We start from the raw sequence: 20,030 nt of genomic DNA on the forward strand, positions 1-20,030 counted from the left end.
TCTGTCCATCCTAAGCTTAACTGTGGGCTTCCGCAGCTATTGTTAGTCACAACCCAAACCTCTCCCAGAGGAAGCATTCCTTTCTTTAGCAGCAGTGAAGTGATAGTTTAATCTCCAAGCTTTGAGTTCCATCTTTATTTCTCAATTGGACCAAACTCAGGAAGGGATGCAATGAATTTTCACTCTCAAACCCCAACAGAGGGGGAGCAATTAAAGATACATTTGACTAGAGTAGTTCTCAACCACAGGCAATTTTGTCCCCAAGGGGAAATTTGGCAAACATTTTTGGTTGTCACAACTTGGGGTTGGGGGTATGTAACTGACATCTAATTGCTGCAGGCCAGGGAGGCTGCTAAATGTTCTACAATGCATGGGACAGCCCACTATAGCAAAGAATTATCTGGCTCCAATGTCAGTAGTGTTGAAGCTGAGGAGTTCCAATCGAGGGACCAGATGATCTCAAAGCTTCCTTCTAGCTTTAAAATACTTGTATCAATGACTAGCTGTGGAAGAGCCTTTGAGTTCTGTGAGGATCTAGAGTGAAGTGAGCCTATGAATAAGTTAGTTTTGGAAAAAGAAAACAGTGGATGCAGATATAGAGTAGTTTTAAGGTGGAGATGCATGAATTGAGGGAAACATGATGGTGAGGGGGTCTCTTGACTACTACTTCAATATCAGTGATTCTCCACATGAATTCTGGACCAGCAGCATCAGCATCCCCTAGGAAGTTGTGAGAAATGTATATTCTTGGGCCCCACCCCAGACCTACTGAATCAAAAACTCTGGGGATGGGGCCCAGAATTCTGTGTTTTAACAAGTCCTGTGGGAGATTCTGATGCATGCTCAAGTTTGACAACATTGTTCTCCATCATATGTTGACCTGTCATAAGGTCTGCTGCAGTTTGGTACATTGTATGCCTCTAAGGGTCGGTTTCATTACTGGGAGTGGCAGGGGTGAGTGAATTGTAAGAGAGCTTCTGAAGAGGGCCAGCTGGTCTGCAGGGGAGATGAGCTGGAGGTAATGCTTCCTGACAAGTCCATTTAGTGATTTTACTCTTTCAGGGGTTGGCTGTCATAAAATGTTTTAAATGACAGTGCAACCAGGCATGCAGGTGGTCAACAACAATATTTGGGTAGATGTTTAATTGCTAGGGAAAAGGAAACAAGGAAAAAAAAGAGAAGCAAATCATAGAAAAGGTTCCAAGGATCAGAATATAGACGATGGCCCTTTCTTTTCTCAGCCACTCTAGGGCTTAATTGAATCCTGCTTGTCTTACCCACCCCACCACCCCCTCCTGATTTTTTCCATTGAATATCTCATGGCTTAAAGGTAAGCCAGCATTCATCCTTCCTAATAAGAGACTCAGTCCCTGCTATTTCAGAGATGGTTTGAAGGAAGTACTGTACCTGACCGTGAATTATACCAGTGAAATGAAAGAGACCTGATATTTGGTAAGTCTACCAGGCTGCTTTCCTTCCCATTCCTTTTCTGAGAGGAATTTAGGCCCCTTTATCCTCCAAAAGCTCTTCTGTGAGAGCCAGGTGAGGCCAAGACACTGTTTCTTCTTTCTATGACTTTCATTCCAGCCCCTCACTCCTAAAGGAGAGTCATTCCCTGCTGGTTTCTTCCTCATCCAGATTCTTCCTTGCTTTCCCCCCACCCCCTTCTTGCAACTCTGCGGCTCGTAGAGGGAAAGATGTGTTTAAATTCAATGGAAAAACTGTGTGTGGGGGGTGGTATAATGATAAATGGGCTGCATTTGGGTGTTCTCTAAGACACTGACAATAAGAAAACAGCCATAATGAATTTAGACTTGCCTTGAAAAGGAAGCATCACAGGTCAAAAGTGATGTGATGGCGCTAATAAATTAATCAGTAGTGTCAACATACGTGAGGGTAAGAATAAGTGGATGATAGGAGTGCTTTTCTTAGAGCCTTTAAAAGGGCAAACAAAATAGCAAAAACCTGGCAGAATGTTTTCCATAGAATCTGGTTAATGTATATATGGGCACGCATATATACATATCCCTCCACCCATGCTTCCATCCATTAAGTAGATATTTATTAAGCACCAACTATATGCAAGCACTCTTTTAGGGGCTGGGGATACAGAGGTAAATTTGGCCAGTTCCTTTCCCTCGAACCTTGGTATTTGCATTTCATCAGAGGAGACCAACAGTAACCATGTAAACAAATAAACATGATTACAGATGATGGTAGGTGCCATGAGGGGGACTGATAAAGTGGTAAGATGGAGACTAACTGGAGGAGTGCATGTATGAACAATGAAGCCTGGATGGCGTCTCTGAGTGGTTGAGTTTTGAGCCAACACCTGAAGGTTAAGAATAGGCCAGCCATTCAAAGGTGGAGAGGGGGATAAGGGGGCCAGTTAGGGATTTCAAGCATATATCAGGCTCTAGAAATGTGAACTCAGGAGCTATCTGAGCCTCTTAAGAAAATTTACCTATAACCTAGAAATAAATCCAAAAGCATGATTGTAAGTTCTTTCAATGGCATGCTGAAGCTTTAACAGGCCTGCCCAAGGATGATTTGTTTTCCTACATGAATATACCATTGCTTGATTTTCCTATTTATTATCAATGAACTAAGAGCTCAGACTCTGTGGAGTTACACTGGTAAACTTGTATATGGTGCAATGATTTCTGTCTGATAGCAAAGATAACCCTGAAGTTTATGACTCACTGTTGTGAATGACATTAACCAATTGTATCTCTAGAAATCTTACTCCTGTTTAAACAAAAACGCTATGTAAACTCGATTCCTCAAAATGCTCTTGGAGAACAGTTTAATCATATTATTGGTTTCCTCATTAATGAATGAAGTGAATGAAATCTTTGACACATGTTCATTTGATAGTTGGATGAGAGTCATGCTTTTAACTTTTTGAAAATTATACTTGGACCAGACTCACCATGGCTCGGCTCAGAGGTCTGGAGTCCAGAGATCAACTTTAATGAATTCACAAAGCCCTAGAATTGTATGCATTTTAAAAGCAAATATCCTATTAAGTTAACCAGACTTTCTAGAGGGCCTTTGTGTCAAATTGCTAACCAAAGTAGAATCTCTCGAGATTCCATATACGCCCTTGCCTTGATTTTTTTTCCATGCTCGCCAAGTAACTTTCTAATTGCTAATTCTGCTTCATAAGTGTTCAGATTTCAAGGAAGGAGAGCCTTGTGTGGAACACAAGGATTATAGGTTTTGTTAAATTAATTTATTAAAATTTTATTAAAAGTTTTATAATTTAATATATTGGCCTCCATCTACCTGTTTTATGAGTCCATTTTTCCAGGTCTTATCAAGTTGGGGCACGTGGACAAAGCTGAGTTCATGTATAAGTTCAAAGGAGCTGCAGACCACACTGGGTGACAGGGAACGCTAGCTGGAACAGCCCAGCCTGTGCAGCCTCTGCAGGCATCATGAGGAAGTGTCTCCAGCTTGTTTCTTTCTAACTCTAGGGTGGAGGCAGGGAAGATGATCATTGTAGCTTTCTTCTCCTTATTGGGATGGCACAAAAGCATCTGTGTCCTTTCTCTAATGAATCAAAGGTCACAGGAAAAAAAGGTGATTTATATGCTCCCAGGAAATGAATAATTCATTTTTTATGAGGTCAGTCAACCTGTTGTTCCCTGACATCAATTTCATGTGCTCCCCATAGACAAAATCCTGGCATTCCCCAACACTTTTCTGGAAATCCAAGCACTTTGCAGACAGCTAGGATCCCACCGGCAACATCTCCATGAGGAGATGTTGATACCCCCCTCCCTGAGAAGGAGGGAATGTGGAATTCTGCTAAGCACCTAAAAATGGGTCACTTCTCTTGGCCTTAAGGACTCTCTCCTTATAAAAGCCATCCTTCTTAAGAGATAGGTCTCTCACTGTTTTGTTTGGTAATTCTATTGAAAAGACTTCCCAGAGAGAAATGCCCAGGATGGCTTCAGATTGCAATACTCGAAAAAAATTTTCTGTTTAGTGTTTAAAATGTGGCAGAGTAGCTGAATATCCTACAGAAGCTGACTCAAGGCAAAGGCCTCTTGGGATGTTAGCTCAGTTTGTGGAAGACTTCCTATTGACAAGGCTAGGTTTAAAAACAACATTTCCAAAAGTGCAAAAATAAAAATTGAGCTCTTGAGGCAAGTTTTTCAGCTTCAATATTAACAAAGCAGTGCAATGAAAGGTGAAGTGGCTCACGTTAATAAACAAGTAAGTGAACAAATGAATACACGCAGTAGACAAGAATAACCAGCAGAAAGGGATGTCAGCACACAGCGTCATTGGGACAGAGTGGCAACCCCACCAGTTTGAGGTGTGCCATAAAGCTCCATCAGCAGGTTCTCAGACTCTCTGCTTAGAACATTCCTTCCTCTGCATCATTCAGCTGCTTTGTCCAGCTTCCTAGTTTTATTCAAGCATCCTCTCAGTAGCTGTTTAGCTGTCTTAGGTTTTAGTGCAGAAGCAGACATGCATGGGTTAAATAATGGGAAGAAACCTCTTCCCATCACAGTAATTGTGATTTATTGAGATGGGAGTTCTCACTAGTGGAGAAATGTCCACCTTGGATGGCAAGAGGGCTCCCTTTGCACCTTAAACTATCTTACCAGGGCACCAATATGTGTTCAATTGGTGTTCTTACTTCAGAATTTCAAAGTGTTTTCCAAAGGTGATTTCTTCAAAAACATATTCTGAGTTAGTCAAAGACAGAGCATGGCCAGGGACAACTGTCCCAACAAAATAGTTTGGCTGGGTTACGTTGCCTCTTTTATGTTCTTTGTTTATAATGGTGGCAAAAAGAAGGCTCTCCCCTCAGCCTCAGAAGGGTTTCTGAGAGGGAGGAATGTGGGTATGAGGAAGCTCTCAGAAGCTGTCACACTCTCATCCCAGATTGCTGAGGCAAGCGTCATCACAGGTAAGGTATGCCAGGTATAGGCAGATGTCAAATGCTCCTAGTACAATAACATCGAGTTGTTGTTTCACAAGAGGAAGCTCAAAGTCATGGTAACAGGAAGAGGGTTATTTTTGTAATAAATTTCTTTTTATTGTGGCAAAAGATATGTCACATAAAATCTGCCATTTTAGCAATTTTAAATGTTCGCATCGTTGTGCAAACATCACCACCATCTGTCTCCAGAACCTTTCCATCTTCCTATGGAGACTCTATATCCATTAAACACTATCTGTCAAGATTATTTTTTTTAAAATCTAAGACCAAATTATATGGTTTCCTGGATTAAAAAAATCCAAAACCCATAACACTTGCTTTAGCAAGGTGTGCTCTCTTCTCAAATATTAAGGAAATCAGACCTGATTCTCACTGATGAAAAATTATCTTGGTATTGAAGTACCTACTGTTGACCCCATGTGTAGGAAACCCATTCCTTCCCCTATGGAATCATTAAAGACTGGGCAGGAGAGGGCTCCCATTAGCAGCAAAGGCCTGACACATAAAGGAGTGGAATTTTCTCTTTGGATGGTGTTCACCGGAAAAGAGAGGATGGGATACTAACGGGGCGGGGGGGGGGGGGGGCGGGGACTGAAAATAGGAAGAAAGCCTAAAGGGAAAGAGAGAAGAGAAGTTGGGAGAGAACTGTTCTGGCTGTATGTGCGTACTAGCTACTCTTTTGGAAAACACAGATATGAAATGTTTCCACTATCAGAAAGTTTTACTGGACAATGCAGCTATAGAGTGTAGGTTCCAGAGTTAGACAGACTTGATCCTGCCTATGTTGCTTGTAAGCTCTGTGAATTGAAAAAGTTATTTCATCTTTCCAAGCCTCAGTTTTTTCATCAGCAAAATGGGGACAATAACAACATCTTCCAGTGGAAGAGTCAGCTAGGTGGTCCCCAAAAATTTGTTTTCTTTTCTTTCTAGGCCCCAACTAGATCACATTTTGCAGCCTCCCTGGCAGTTCAGTGTGGTCATATGACAAAGTTCTAGTCATTGGGATATAGGCAGCAATGCCAAGTGCTATTTTCAGCTAAAACTTCTAGAGAGCTCCTTCCACATCTGTCTTCCACGTGCTAAATGCAAATAGCAATGAGGCTGTAAGGTATGGATGAACCACAAGATAGAAGCAATGCAGGTTCTCAAATCAAGGAGAGAGACATCATTGATTAGGAAGATTTACCTTTGATTGTTATGTGAGCTAGAAATAAACTTTACTGTATGGGAGCTCTTTGCTACTGCAGCATGGTTCAACCTAGGATAAGCATAGGGTTGAATGAGATAATTTAAGCAAAGTGTCCAGCATAGTACCAGGTAGCTGGTGAATGCCCTGTTCAGTAAATGTTAGCTAACTTTCAGTAGTGAAGAGCAAGGACCACAGAGCATGACAGACCTGGGTTTAAACTAAGCTGCACTACTTAGCTGTGTAATCTTAAGCAATTTGCTTACATGCTACCTTGAATTCATCATCTGTAAAAAAGGGGAAAATATTAATGAAAAGTGAAAAAATTATTAAAACTGAGTGTGTAGTTTTTCTCTCATTCAGAAGCTTCCTTTATTCCTATATGATTCCACACTGTTTAAGATGGCTGTTGCTTTCCCATGCTGCAGTATTGATTACAGATCTCAGTAGAGGCAGCCTGCTGGGTCAGGGGTGCCATTTACTTAAGTGGAGTTGAGAATTCCTGTGCCATGGCTGATCCAATATAGAGACATCTAGAGGAGTCTTCAGTCCTCTGGTAATCATGGGACATTTAGGCTGAGTGAAGTATTGACAGGCACAAACCCAGAAACCCTTGAGCCCAGAAGGCCATAAAAAGAAGTACTTGAATTTTAACAGATCTCAAGAGAACATAACAGGCCCATGGACCATTCAAGCTCTTTTTTTCCTCTTTCAGTTGTAAGGTAGATAGAGAAGGAAAGTAAACTTGCTTTCAACTGTCTGAGAATGTCTTTATTACAGGCGTTTCCAACAACACCAAATATAGTTACCAAGGGACCCCTTAATTCCACCTTCCTGTATTTGGCACCAAGAATCAGAAAATGTTAGTGTAACCCATGGGAGATCTCATGATTGAATCTATGGGTTTGGGGGAATTATGGGGCTGAATTGGGGCCACCATCAAGGATTGAGATCTGGGGTTAGAACTGAGATGTGTGTGTGTGTGTGTGTGTGTGTGTGTGTGTGTGTGTGTTTCCTTTTCAAGCATTAAGAGTCAGAAGTGTTGTTACAGAAAAACAGGATGAAGCAGAAATAAAACAAGTTTGGCAACTAAGCTCAAAGGATCTGAGGCAAAATAAAAGGCACTCAGGAATCCAGGAGTTCGGAGTCATGTAGCATTGGGAATAAAGGGGGAAGGTCCAAGGCAAACTCCAAGAACACTCTCCTGAGTGTTCTCTGAATCAATCTGGCTCAGAGAGTCCAAAGCAAAGATGATGAATTTGTATTGAAAATGCAATTTCAATTCGAGATGGCCTGGTCACACTTGAGAAAGGGAAGACACCAATAGCTAGATGTAACCAGAGGATAAGTGCTACAGATTTCATATAGAGGGAAGAGCAGAATGTATACATACATATACACTTAGCTCTTCAGTGAAAATACTGACCTCCCAAGAGAAGTTCCAGCAAGTCATCTAGGTTTGAAGATTCAGTAGGAAGACAGTATTTCTCAGTGTGTGCTTGGCAAACGGCTTGCACCAGCACTGTTTGGGAAAGTTGTTAAAATGAAGATTCCAGGACCAATGGGGTCTACAATGCTGATTCAAGAAAGCACTTTTCTGACTGGCCAGGAATCCAAATTTGGGGGTGTCAGAAGGGAGTTCATGAACATGGCTGTTCTAAATCAATCACACGTGGCTACAGAAGAAGTAGGGCGTGACAGGTGAGTGAGATCAATCGTGGGTGAAGATGTCATTTGTTGGTTGCTTTGGACTTTGGGCCTCCTCTCATGCTGTCGTGGGCTCCTGAGTCCTATAACCTCTGCTTTGACTTTGGGGATCTGCTTCTCTTTTTCTTCTGCTACTTCCTTCTGCCTGGTTGTCTTGGGTGTGCTCACTGCACCATGACCTCAGCTAATAACCTGGGTCTCTCTCTTGCATAGGCATGGGGACAGGGTGAGACAAGGATCACCTTAATTCCCTCTTTGAGGCAACCATACTCAGAAAATGCCTGATGAACTCTTCATGGAGAGTGTCCAAGTTACCTGTATGGTTTGAGAATTAGAAAAGGAGACAGGAAATGGCCTTGAGGTTCTTATATGGTATTTTCCTAGACTTTTCTGTCATGGCATTTTCCTATAGTACTAGGTACATTTAGGGTGTTAACAATGTGTTAATAATGCCTGCTGATAGTGCCTTCTCACCCTCTTCTCTTAGACCCCCATCTGGTAGAATCTATTCTGAATACTAACAATGCCTTCTAAAGAATATGTACTGGATATTAATAATGTATTGATCAAATCAAAAGAAATGATTGATACCACATTTCATGGAGTTTAACAGCACAGATTTCCTCATAAACACATGTTGGTAAGAAAGCATGGCATTATGGATTCATTAAGAACGTTTTTTTTCCCTTCGTGCTGCTTTACATAATTAATAGTGTCTCAGACTTCATGAAATATGTTACATATATACAAGACTTGTTTCTGTTAAATGTTAGAATAATGGCAAATAAAACATTCTGGCTAGTTCAGAGTTAAGCGATATGCTTTATCAAGATGATTTATTTTCTAAGAAATACAACAAAATAGAGACAGTACAATTCAATAAAAAAGAGCATTAAAGTTGGCATTTGAATGCATGGGGGTTTTTGAGCCTCTGTTTCTTCATCTGTAAAATGAAGACAATGGAAGCTACCTTACTGCATGGTTAGATGTAAATGAAACTAGGATTTTGATAAGGACTCTACCATGCCATAGAAATCATGGACAAATTGATTAAATAGCTCATATTAAGTGTTAAATATATATTTCATCAAATAGCTAATCTTAAACATAAACCTAAATCTATTCAGGAAGTAGAGCAACTTTTGTCTCTAGGGTTACCAAAACCAACAAGAATCCTCCCTGAATGCTAGTACAGGTCTTTAAGGCTCGGTAGACATGGCTAAGAAAAGCGCTAAGCCTCTGACACCTTCATAATCAGTTTAAAAAATTAATCTCAGTCAGAATGAATGGAAAAACACTACAGAATTTTCCACTGTGGTGATGGATAAGACAAAGATGCTCTATTTCTCCTCTACTATTTAACACTATATTGGGAGTATTGGTCCATGTAAATAAAGAAGAGCAATAACTAGAGCCATCAGGATAGTAAGAATGGGTAAAACAAACTCTATTTTCAGATGATAGAATTATATATTTGGAAAATGCTAAAAAAATGAACAGAAAATTACTATAAAAAAGAATATAACAATAAAATAGCAGTTTTAGAAAACAAGCAAAATTCAATAACCTTTACATTGACAAATGATAGTTAGAAGGCATAATGGAAGATTCCATTTAGAAGAGGTAAAGAAACAGGGGCGCCTGGGTGGCGCAGTCGGTTAAGCGTCCGACTTCAGCCAGGTCACGATCTCGCGGTCCGGGAGTTCGAGCCCCGCGTCGGGCTCTGGGCTGATGGCTCAGAGCCTGGAGCCTGTTTCCGATTCTGTGTCTCCCTCTCTCTCTGCCCCTCCCCCGTTCATGCTCTGTCTCTCTCTGTCGCAAAAATAAATAAACGTTGAAAAAAAAAAATTAAAAAAAAAAAAAAGAAAAAAAAAAAAGAAACAAACACACACACAAAAACTAGGCATAAATTTAAATATAAATGTTCTAGACCTCTAAGAGAAAAACATTAAGCACTCCTGTAAACATAAAAGGAGATTTGATCAAATGGGAAGACATACCATATTCTAGGACAGGAAGACTCAATAGTAAAGAGATTTCCTTTGCAATACCAATAAAAATACCATCAAGTTGTTCCCCGCCCCACCCCAGTACTAGTTGTTTCTAAAGCTAAAGGGACAGGAAAAAACAAGCAAAATATCCAGGAAAACCCTTAAAAGGGAAAGGAATAGAGAAGTGGAAGGAGTTAGCACTGCCAAGTATTAAAGTATACTACAAAATGATTACCTGTAAGGGAAGAGGGTACAAAGTGGAAGAGACAGGAATGGAAGGTAAATTTTTCTGAATATACTTGTTTTGTAGTTTTGACTTTAGAATCATGTAAACATTTCATACAAAGGAAAATTAAATTTGTAAAAATATCCTAGCAATGGAAAGCAAATGAAACAAAATGAGAATTCTATGGGGTAGATGTTTAGCTATGGAGAGAAATTGTTTCAAGAGACTTTAATATATGACTCAGCATCCACAGAGAGATAGATCTGATGGAGAAAGGGAATTACACAATTTCAAAATTTATGAATTTTAAAGTTTATACAAGAAAGCTAGGAAATGACTACATAGTATTAAGTTTATGTCAAAAGAACTCAAGAGATAACTTAAAGCAGTTTTCATTGGTTAAACATGCAGCAATTCAAGATTTCAAAGGAATAGTAATAACTGAAATGAATTGAAAGACTCAGATATATCAAAAAATCTATAAATTCTTAATAATATTGGGGGACTTCACTAGTTACCTATGGAGGATGCCAGAGAACTAATTTGTTATTCTGAAAATTGGTTAAAAAAGAAAGGAAAAATAAAACATTTTTCCTGTCTTTCCTGTATGAATCACACCTCAGGGAGCCAAATAGTTATTGAAGGAAAAGCTTTTCCTTATAGAAGACACTAAACAACAGATAAAGAAGTAATGACAGAAGTGGAAAATTACCATTTTGGAAGCCCTAACTAAATGGATGTAGGCAAAGTTCCTCAATGACTATTCACACCCTAAGAAAGCCGCATCACTTATAAAGCATTCTTGCTAGAAAACAGACCCCAAATCTGATCAAGTCCTAACTCCTCATTTACAGGGAGCACAAAACATGAGAAATGCTACAGGGTAAACCAACCTGATTTCTTCAATAAGTAAACTGCAAGGGGAAAAAAAGGAGAAGGAACTAACAGATTAAAAGAGAACTTTGGAGGTATTTTTGTCTAATTCAATGCTTGGACCTTATTTAGATCCCCCCTTTTTAAAAAAAAAAGTGCAAAAACATTTTTTTAAATAAATTAGACCATCAGTCATATATGAATAGTGGCAAAATATTTGATGGTATTAAGGAGGCTTAGTTAATATTCTTAGATATATAATATAATTAGATTATATAATGGCTTTGTAGTTATGTTTATAGAATGATTCCTTATTCTTATTCTTATACTGAAGCATTTTGGGATGATGTGATAAGGTATTTGGGACATGGCCATACCTTGACCTTCATTGGCCCTAGGCATTTTTGCCTTCATGGGTCCCCTTCCACCATAGTAGATTTTTAGGATTCTAAAAATGTCATTGCTTTCTGAGGTGAGAAAAAAAATAAAACATTTTATTCAATCTTATTTATAAGTTCATTTTTTTCCTTTCTAATTTTAAAAGAATGAAAACATTTTCATGGACTCCTGAAAGTCTGGTGGGTCCTGGCACTGTGCTTGCTGGGCTTAATGGATGAGCTGGCGCTGGTCTGGGATTTGCTTCAAAATGATCCAGTGGGGAGAGGAAGAGGGAAATGGGTTTTAGGGGTGTGTGTGAAGTAAAATTGGCTATGAGATAATAATTGTTGAAGCTGTGTACTGGGCATGGGGAGTTATCACATCATTTTCTCTACTTTTATGTATGTTTGAATGTTTCCATAGTAAGTTAAAACACCAGTTTCTGAAAAAGGCTTCTTTGAATGCTTTTATTTTTTACACAAAGGAACAGTACAGAATAAATAAATAAAAGTAAAGCAGAAAAAGCTGGTTATTTGAACTTGGGTGTTCATGTGGGTCCTGAATAAATGAGAATTAAAGATACCAAGCCTCATTTGGGACAAAGACCTAAGTGTCAAAATTTTGCTAAGATTGCTAAAATCTAACCTGAGTGTTTTTAAAATTAAAAAAAATTTAAATCACTTTCTAATGTTCTTTGGTGGTAGGAAGAATGACACCCATATGGACAGAGATGCTGCCTGCCAATATGTTGCCATTTTATTTTGGAGAAAGCTAGCTAGGGACAGCATTATGAAAATTTCACAGTGGCCTTTGTGACAAAATAATGAATACAAGTAAAGGGCAATACAGGAAGTCTATCCTGCCTTTCAGAAAACTGCATTTGGATATTGTGAGCAGGTGAGCGCAACATTGGCTTTGTGGCCTAGGAAACTCCAGCATACCAAATACTGCTGTGGGCAATTCTCCACTCCAGTCCCTGCCCCAGGATACCCCCTGGTAACCTCTCAGTACTTCCCTCACACCTCTATTCATTCACTCGCCAATAAGTTACTGGGTAGGCACACCTTGGTGGCTCAATCGGTTAAGCATCCGACTATTGATTTAGGCTCAGGTCATGATCTCACAGTTCATGGGATCAAGCCCCATGTTGGGTGCTTGGGATTCTCTCCCTCTCTCCCCCCACCTCTCAAAATAAATAAATGAACATTTTTTAAAAAGTTACTGGGTATCTACTCTGTGCCAAGCACTATGCTAGACAGCTGTATACACAGTGAACAAAACATGGTTCTACCCCGAAGGAGCAAACTGAAAAGGACAAGTCGTCTACTGAGGAGACAGAGATGTACACAGAAATTTTCAAAACAAGTTGAGAAGTAGTTTAATGGGGTAGGTAGAAAGGGTTAGAAAGTATCCCACAGAAGCTAAAGAGGAAGGTTTTTTGAAAGTGGAGGGCGATTTAAGAGGCCTGAAGAAAAGTAGCCTGTTTAAAGAAAAGCAGACTGAGGAAGGCTTTTCAGGAAGAGAGAAAGGTGTGTGCAAAGCTGATAAGGCTGGGACAGTGCAGAAAGGTACAAGTGCTGGGCAGAACAAAGGTGGTAAAGGGGAGACTGGGTGCTAGAAATTGCTGTGGAGACACTAGGCCATGGGAGAGTCATAATGAAGAAACAAATGTCTACCCCTGGGTCCTTAAAGTGTGGGCTGAATCCAGCAGTGGCAGCATTACCCATGAGCTTGTTAGAATGCAAAATTCTCAGGCCCACCCTAGACCTCCTGAATCAGAAACTCTGAGTATATATATAAATATATACTTTGTAAATACTAAATACTCAGAGTTTCTGTATATATATATATACACACACACACACACACACACACACACACATATATTAGCAAGTTATCTAGGTGATTCTGATGCATGTTAAGTTTGAAACCATTGGTTCTCAATCAGGAGTAATTTTACTCTCCAGGAAACATTTAGCAATGTCTGAGTAGACTTCTGGCTGTAAGACTGATGTAAGACTGGCTGTAAGTGGAGTATTACTAACATCAAGTAGCCAGGGATGCTGTTTGTTAAACATCCTAGAATGCATAGGTCAGGCCCCTACAACAAAATCCAAATGTCAGTTGTGCAGCTGTTGAGAAGCTCCGATCCTTTCCTTCTTCCCTTCCTACTGCTCCCTCTCCAACACCCTATTTCTTTCTTTCTCCTTCTTTCTCATCTGTCACTCATCATCTATCTCCTTTACTCCTACTTGTTCCTCTACAGATGGCAAAACATTCACAAGGCCATAATGTGCTGCTTTTCTGCATTTATTTATTCAGTTACATACAACCCTCTCCTTTTATTCAATTAATAACTCCATATGACAAAGTTGATCTATTGCTAATGGACATATTATTTGATTTCTATCCTAAACAGGGTCAATTATCTTGCTAGGAATGGGATGGAGCTGCTCAGAATACAGACGTTAATCATCACCCTATGCCTGAAGCTAAAGCCCTTGGCATTCCACATATGAGCTGACACATGGAGTCCCAAACAGCCAGGATTCCTGATTTTGATGTAAAAGGCAGTTCCGATGCCAATTGAAGCTTAAAGTATCTTAGCTCTTACAGGACACAAGATATTAGGGAAACTCTGACTTTCTCCTCAAGAATGTGGAAGTAAGTGGTCTACTGAGAGTTCAAGCACCAAGTCCACACAGAATGGTCTTAAGCAAAGATATATAAGGTCACATTAGAGAAAACGGGTTCTAATCTGACAACGCTGACAAATCAAAATAATTCTATCACAAGAAGTTTTGTGAGGCAAAATGGATGAGGAAAATGTAAAGTTACAAAGACAAACATTGGCAATGCCCATCTAACAGTTTCCAGGAAATTAGGTGCCCTGAAAGATCAACGTGAACATTTAGTCTGCTGAATGAACCTATCTTCCCATAGTGGAGGCAGACGTCCCAGGCTTTCAGGCTAATATAGTAGCCGTCTAATAGTTGTCTTCCCTATGGCTGGCCCACATAGAGAAAATGCCCTGATTAAACTGAGGTGAATGCTGACTCTGCTTGAGGGACATGTTGCTCACTCAATATGAATTGATTGGCCCTTAGGTTTATAGGCTCTGGTTTCTACTGATTTTACTTAGTTATCCTGAATTGGTAGAATCAACTTGGGGGCATTGATAACATGGAGCTTCTGGACTTCCAAGGTAGAAGGAGGGTCAGTTTTTGGACCATAAAAAATGCCTCCTGGAATCTGCTTCTGGCATTCAGCCTCTTGTCTTCCTTTGGTCACCCTCACAATGTGTCTTTTCTTCCAACTTGTATATTCCCACGATACCCAAAAAACATTTGTGGTAGACTGAAAAATATGGCCACCATACTTTGCAGTTCCTCTCACCAAGTGGCAGAGTCAATTTCCTCACCCTCATCCCTGAATCTGGGATGGCCATGTGACTTGCTTGGACCAACAGAATGTGGAGGAAGTGACCTCCTATGCATTCTGTGACTAGACCTTAAGAGACTTTGCAGCTTCTGTTCTTGCTCTTTTGGAACTCTAAGGTTGCTGTGTGTACTAGGCCAAATTAGCCTTCTGAATGTTGAGAGATAAATGGCTCAAACACCCAGTCATTCCAGATGATAGCCAGTCAAGGCCCAGAAGCAGAGCCACCCTGCAAATACATGAGGGCATCCAAGCAAGATCAAGAGAAGAACCTCCTACAGGAACTCAACTTGCCAGTGCATGGAATCATAAGCTAAATAAATGGTTATTGTTTTCAGTGACTACATTTTGGATTAATCTGTTATGCAACAATAGATAATTGATACAGTAATTTTTGTGTTCTTAATAACTCCCAATCACGCCATGAACTTATTGCCACAGTTTATCTCTGAGAAGCCATGGACTTTCCCTCTTGACATAACACAATTGGGATTTATCTTTGACTATCTCATGAGCTTCAGTGGCTCCTGCAGAAGAAACATCCCCTTCATCTTCCATCAAGATGCTAAGAGATTTGGGTAAGCAGTACAGAAAATTTTGGGTTTTCCAACATTCAAACGAGGAGAAAGAGGAGAGTTAAATACATAAACAATTGCATTTCTCAGACATATATATCTGACCTTCAGCCGGCGGTCTGGATCTCCACTGCATAGAGAATTGACTGATACTTTGAATGATTTCCAGGCTGGGCTTAAGTTATTCATCACAACCTGAGAAAACAAAGAGAGGAGTGGTGGGCTGGGGAGGGAATGCTTGACATTTTCACATTTCAATACAAAAACCATCTGAGAAGTATTGTGGTGCTTATGAAAAGGACAACTATCTGGAATAAGTGTCTTAATGAAAACTTGGAGTAAGGGTGCCCACCAAGTGGCTTGTTATGAGCAGAACTCCTGTGATCACTGGCCTGGCTGTTGTCTCATGAATAATGATCATCATATGGATGCTGGAGATGAACCCTTCTACACTGAAAGGAGCTAGGATTTAGGAGGCAGGTCTGCTTTTGGCCTCTGATAAAGGATCTACAGGCATAGATAAAGTTCTACAGGAGTGTCATTCCTATGGCATAAATTCTCTTCTATTGAGTATAGGTAAAGACTATTGGTTAGTGTAGGGAGTATAGCGGGACATTTCTACTGCTAAAGAATTGAATAGTCTTTGGTCTATGACGTCAGGTTAGAGCAGATTCAAGTCAGAGGAGAAGTTTATAAAAGAAAAATCCCAAGAGCATACTTATACCAGCTTTCATATTAAGGTATAATATGGAAGATCTTCAGATCTTTAGTGTCACAAAGTCTATAATACAGTGAAATCCTTCTGAAAGCAGCTTACTAATCCTGCCCCATAGTCCATACAAGTCAAGTCAGCCTGCCATCACTATGGTTCAAATAATTTGCATGGACATAGAATGCATGAGAATCTGCTCTGTACCTAGGGCTATATTGTGTACTTTAGGATAGAGGTTCCCAAAGTGTGGTCCTTGGAACAGCAGGAGAACCAGCATCACCTGGGAACTTGTTAAAGGTTCAGATTTCTAGGTTGTGCCCATACCTACTGACAGAAACTCTGGAGGTGAGCCCCCTAGATGATTCTGATGCATGAAATTTGAGAACCACTGCTCTAGGGTATATACAAATGAAGTCAAATGGAATTTTGTCATATCGATTTGTCTTCCTGTGAAAGTTTTAGTTAGCAGAAGTCTTAGCATTATAAAAAAATGAATTCTCTATCCAAATAACATAATTATTTTATAAGTAATTCCCTCTTCTACTGGGTTCCTTAATATAACCATGAATTATTGATTGTATCATGGACTCATTATTAAATTTCTTTTAATGCATTAAAGTACAAAAATTATGTTCCTGTGGGGCTTTGTCTTGTGCCCTGATACCCTGGGGATGATCAAAGTTGTCATGAGAAGAAAAGTTAGATAAAAGCATCTGGGTTAATTTAAAGTTCTCACCTTTATATAAAAACACTAAGAAGTGATATTTTATTGCAACAGTTTTTAAACATAGCAGATCAAAGTTTCAACTAGAAATTTCCTACGAAATTAGAATCTGTGTGTACATGTGTGTGCTTCCTCCAAGAGAAAGTATTGCCTAATATTTATTTCATATCTCTTGAATAAGAAAGAGGAAAAAATCAATGTTGTGTTGCTTGACTCACTGGAAAACGTAACAGTTGCATTGCTTGTGAGACTCCACAAGCTCCTCAGCAATTAGGTATGGGAGGAGTTCTAGAGATTCTTGGGAGTAGGAGAATTTACTAATACTAATAATGAGAAAAGGACTGGTATCAGGAGCAAAGGAAAGGGAGATCTTGTGAGAGAAGTCTAATGATACACCCCCATCTCCTTTCTGTCTGCACATTTAAGCCCCCATTCAATGACAGGAACAAAAGGGCAAATGGACACCACTTCTAATTCTCCCCAAAGTTTATTTACTTCTCCCGAAAGAAGTTTGTCCTACCAAAGGAATCTGTGTTTGTGAAAAGGACTCTATTTGGTGGTGGCAATCAGGTGCCATTCAGGGAGACTACTGTACCCCAAACTGTTCCCCAGGGGTTAAATTCCAGAGAACTACATTGTACTATTATAACATGTAGCAGACATACTATCTATACTCAGCTTCATTCATTTATTCATTTTTTTATTAAGCACAAGTTATTAAATGCCAACTATGAACTAGATGGTATCCATAGACTTTGCCCATCCAAACTATTTAATTCTTGTATACTTTTAATATGACACAAAAAGTTCCCCAAACACTACTTGAGACTCTATTACTTCAGGAAAATGGAAATGGAATTCCAATATGGGGTGGTGGGAACATGGAACCCTACTATCATCCTATGAAAGTCATGAGGGCTCCTTCTTCTTTTATCCCACCACACACATATATATGCATGCACAATAGTCCTATATATATATATATATATATATATATATATACACACACACACACAATAGTCTTCTCTCAGCTCTTTCATTTATCACAATCATCCCACTTCTTCCTTATCAATGTACTTCTCATCCCCACAGACTCTCTCTTGGACCAGCTTGTAAACAAAATGAAAAGTGGAGACTGGGGTTGGTTGTTGAGTGGGTGTGTGGCACTGGGTGGTGGGTTAATAAGAGATAAGGTTTGGAGCCCCGGAGAGAAAGACAAGGGAGCTTGAGAAGGAGCTGCGGCTAGACCAAGCGGCAGCTGGGACAGAACAGCCGTTCACATAATAGGCCTGACATCAGCCCAGTGGATGAACTTTTGCTGGGGAGGCAGATGCGCTTCTCAAATTATCATGAAGCTCAGGCCAAACAAACTCAATTCAAACCTCTGCTCTACCCCTCACTAACTATGAGAATTTGGAAAGTCACTGGCCTTCCCAAAGGTTCAGTTAATGAACTATAAAATGGGGGTAATAATAATCATGTCAAGGGACTGTTATGAGAAGTAAATAAAGTAATGCATACAAATCACTTAGTACAATGCTTGGCACCTAATCATACACATTAAATGTTACCTAATATTCATATTCTTATTAATATGTTGCTGACAGTCTGTATTGAAGGTCAACAATGGAAAATTTGGGTGAGAGAGGGTCTTCTAACAACTAAATTGAGAATTTAAAAAGCTACAAAAGACAGAGAGTCCTCTTAAGGACAGTGAAGGCTCCAGGTCTGAGTGCACAACTATAGACATTAAGAAACATAAGGGGTTTCTCTGGGGGCGCCTGGGTGGCGCAGTCGGTTAAGCGTCCGACTTCAGCCAGGTCACGATCTCGCGGTCCGTGAGTTCGAGCCCCGCGTCGGGCTCTGGGCTGATGGCTCAGAGCCTGGAGCCTGTTTCCGATTCTGTGTCTCCCTCTCTCTCTGCCCCTCCCCCGTTCATGCTCTGCCTCTCTCTGTCGCAAAAATAAATAAACGTTGAAAAAAAAAAAAAAGAAACATAAGGGGTTTCTCAAAACAGGTCAATTTATTATCTTAGGAGCTGAGATGGCACAGCTGAAGATAAGTCTTCTCACCTCAGTTCGGTGTACAAGCTGCTGGGTTGCATCATCATTCATACGAAAAATTTCCAGAAATGGGTCAGATTTACTGAAGAAATCCTGAAATAGACAAAAATTAGTTATTCCCCACCTACACACATTTGGTCCTTCCCTGGATCAAATACTGCTGGATTTGACCCTTCCCTGCTTTGTTCTTCATCTCTGTGATCCACCCTTGGCTAGAATGACTTGCATCTGACTCCAAGTCCTTGGAGAAGTACAATCTTGGTTAATTGAAATCCGAAGTATTCTTCAAAGATCAATTCAAATGCCAGTTTTTTGAAAAGCAACGTTCTGTTTTCTTAAACATATTAATTAGAGTCATTGTTAAAGCCTATGTCTGATGATTATGATATTTAGATCACCTTTGGATCTATTTTTATTATCTGTTTCTTGGTTCTGCCTCTTGTGTAGCAGATACTGTGTAAATAAAGATTATAAAGACTCAGATGAGTCTTTTTTTTAATGTTTTATTTATTTTTGAGCCAGAGAGAGAGAGAGAGAGAGAGAGAGAGAGAGAGTGACAGACAGAGCGGGAGAGGGACAGAGAGAGAGAGAAACACAGAATCTGAAGCAGGCTCCAGGCTCTGAGCTGTCAGCACAGAGCCCGACATGGGGCACGAACTCATGAACGGCAAGATGGTGACCTGAGCTGAGGTCGGAAGCTTAACCGACTGAGCCACCCAGGTGCCCCTAGATGAGTCTTTAGCAAGAGTCTGGCAAGCAGTTAGAATGGGGGCAGTCACCTGACTCCAATTAAGGTTGAGCTATTTAGAGGTAAGTTTCTTCAAAACTCTTTATAGGTGCAATATATTTTTGATTCACTTATTCTTTGAAAATAGTCCTTAAAGGGCTCCAACTGAAAGGTTTTGTGTTTATAAGGGCTGGTGTTCCTTGACAAGCCTTCAGTGCTAATTTTTGTGAGACTCTCCAAGGCTCTGTTTATCTCCATAGTCTCTTGGCTCTAGCTTTTTGTTCAGTTTCTCTTTATGCTGCTTTGCTAATTAGTGGTTGTCTTGGGAGAATAAGACATTCAGACTGTTTCTCTGAAGCATCTCTGAATCTTGGGCCCTAGCTCTCTTAGTACCCCTGAACTTCAGTTTTGCTTCTCCAGGCCCACGAGATTACAAAGACCTCTGCTTACTTTCTTACTTCTCACTATCT

At 40.0% G+C, this 20,030-nt stretch overlaps 1 protein-coding gene across 1 annotated transcript in view; it reads right to left on the reverse strand.

Moving 5' to 3' along the window:
• CPNE4 (copine 4) overlaps positions 1–20,030 on the reverse strand; it is a 493,405-nt gene that overhangs the window by 99,263 nt on the left and 374,112 nt on the right. Inside the window, exons 6-7 of the mRNA XM_047100293.1 lie at positions 18,843–18,926; positions 15,440–15,529 (exon numbers count right to left, since the gene is read on the reverse strand). Coding sequence (XP_046956249.1) covers positions 15,440–15,529; positions 18,843–18,926 — 174 coding nt within the window. The remainder of the gene's footprint in view (positions 1–15,439; positions 15,530–18,842; positions 18,927–20,030) is intronic.

Source organism: Lynx rufus, unplaced genomic scaffold (assembly GCF_022079265.1).
Source record: "Lynx rufus isolate CCGP_SWC_20201006 ecotype Redwood Valley unplaced genomic scaffold, mLynRuf1.p SCAF_5, whole genome shotgun sequence".
Classification (NCBI taxonomy): Eukaryota; Metazoa; Chordata; class Mammalia; order Carnivora; family Felidae; genus Lynx; species Lynx rufus.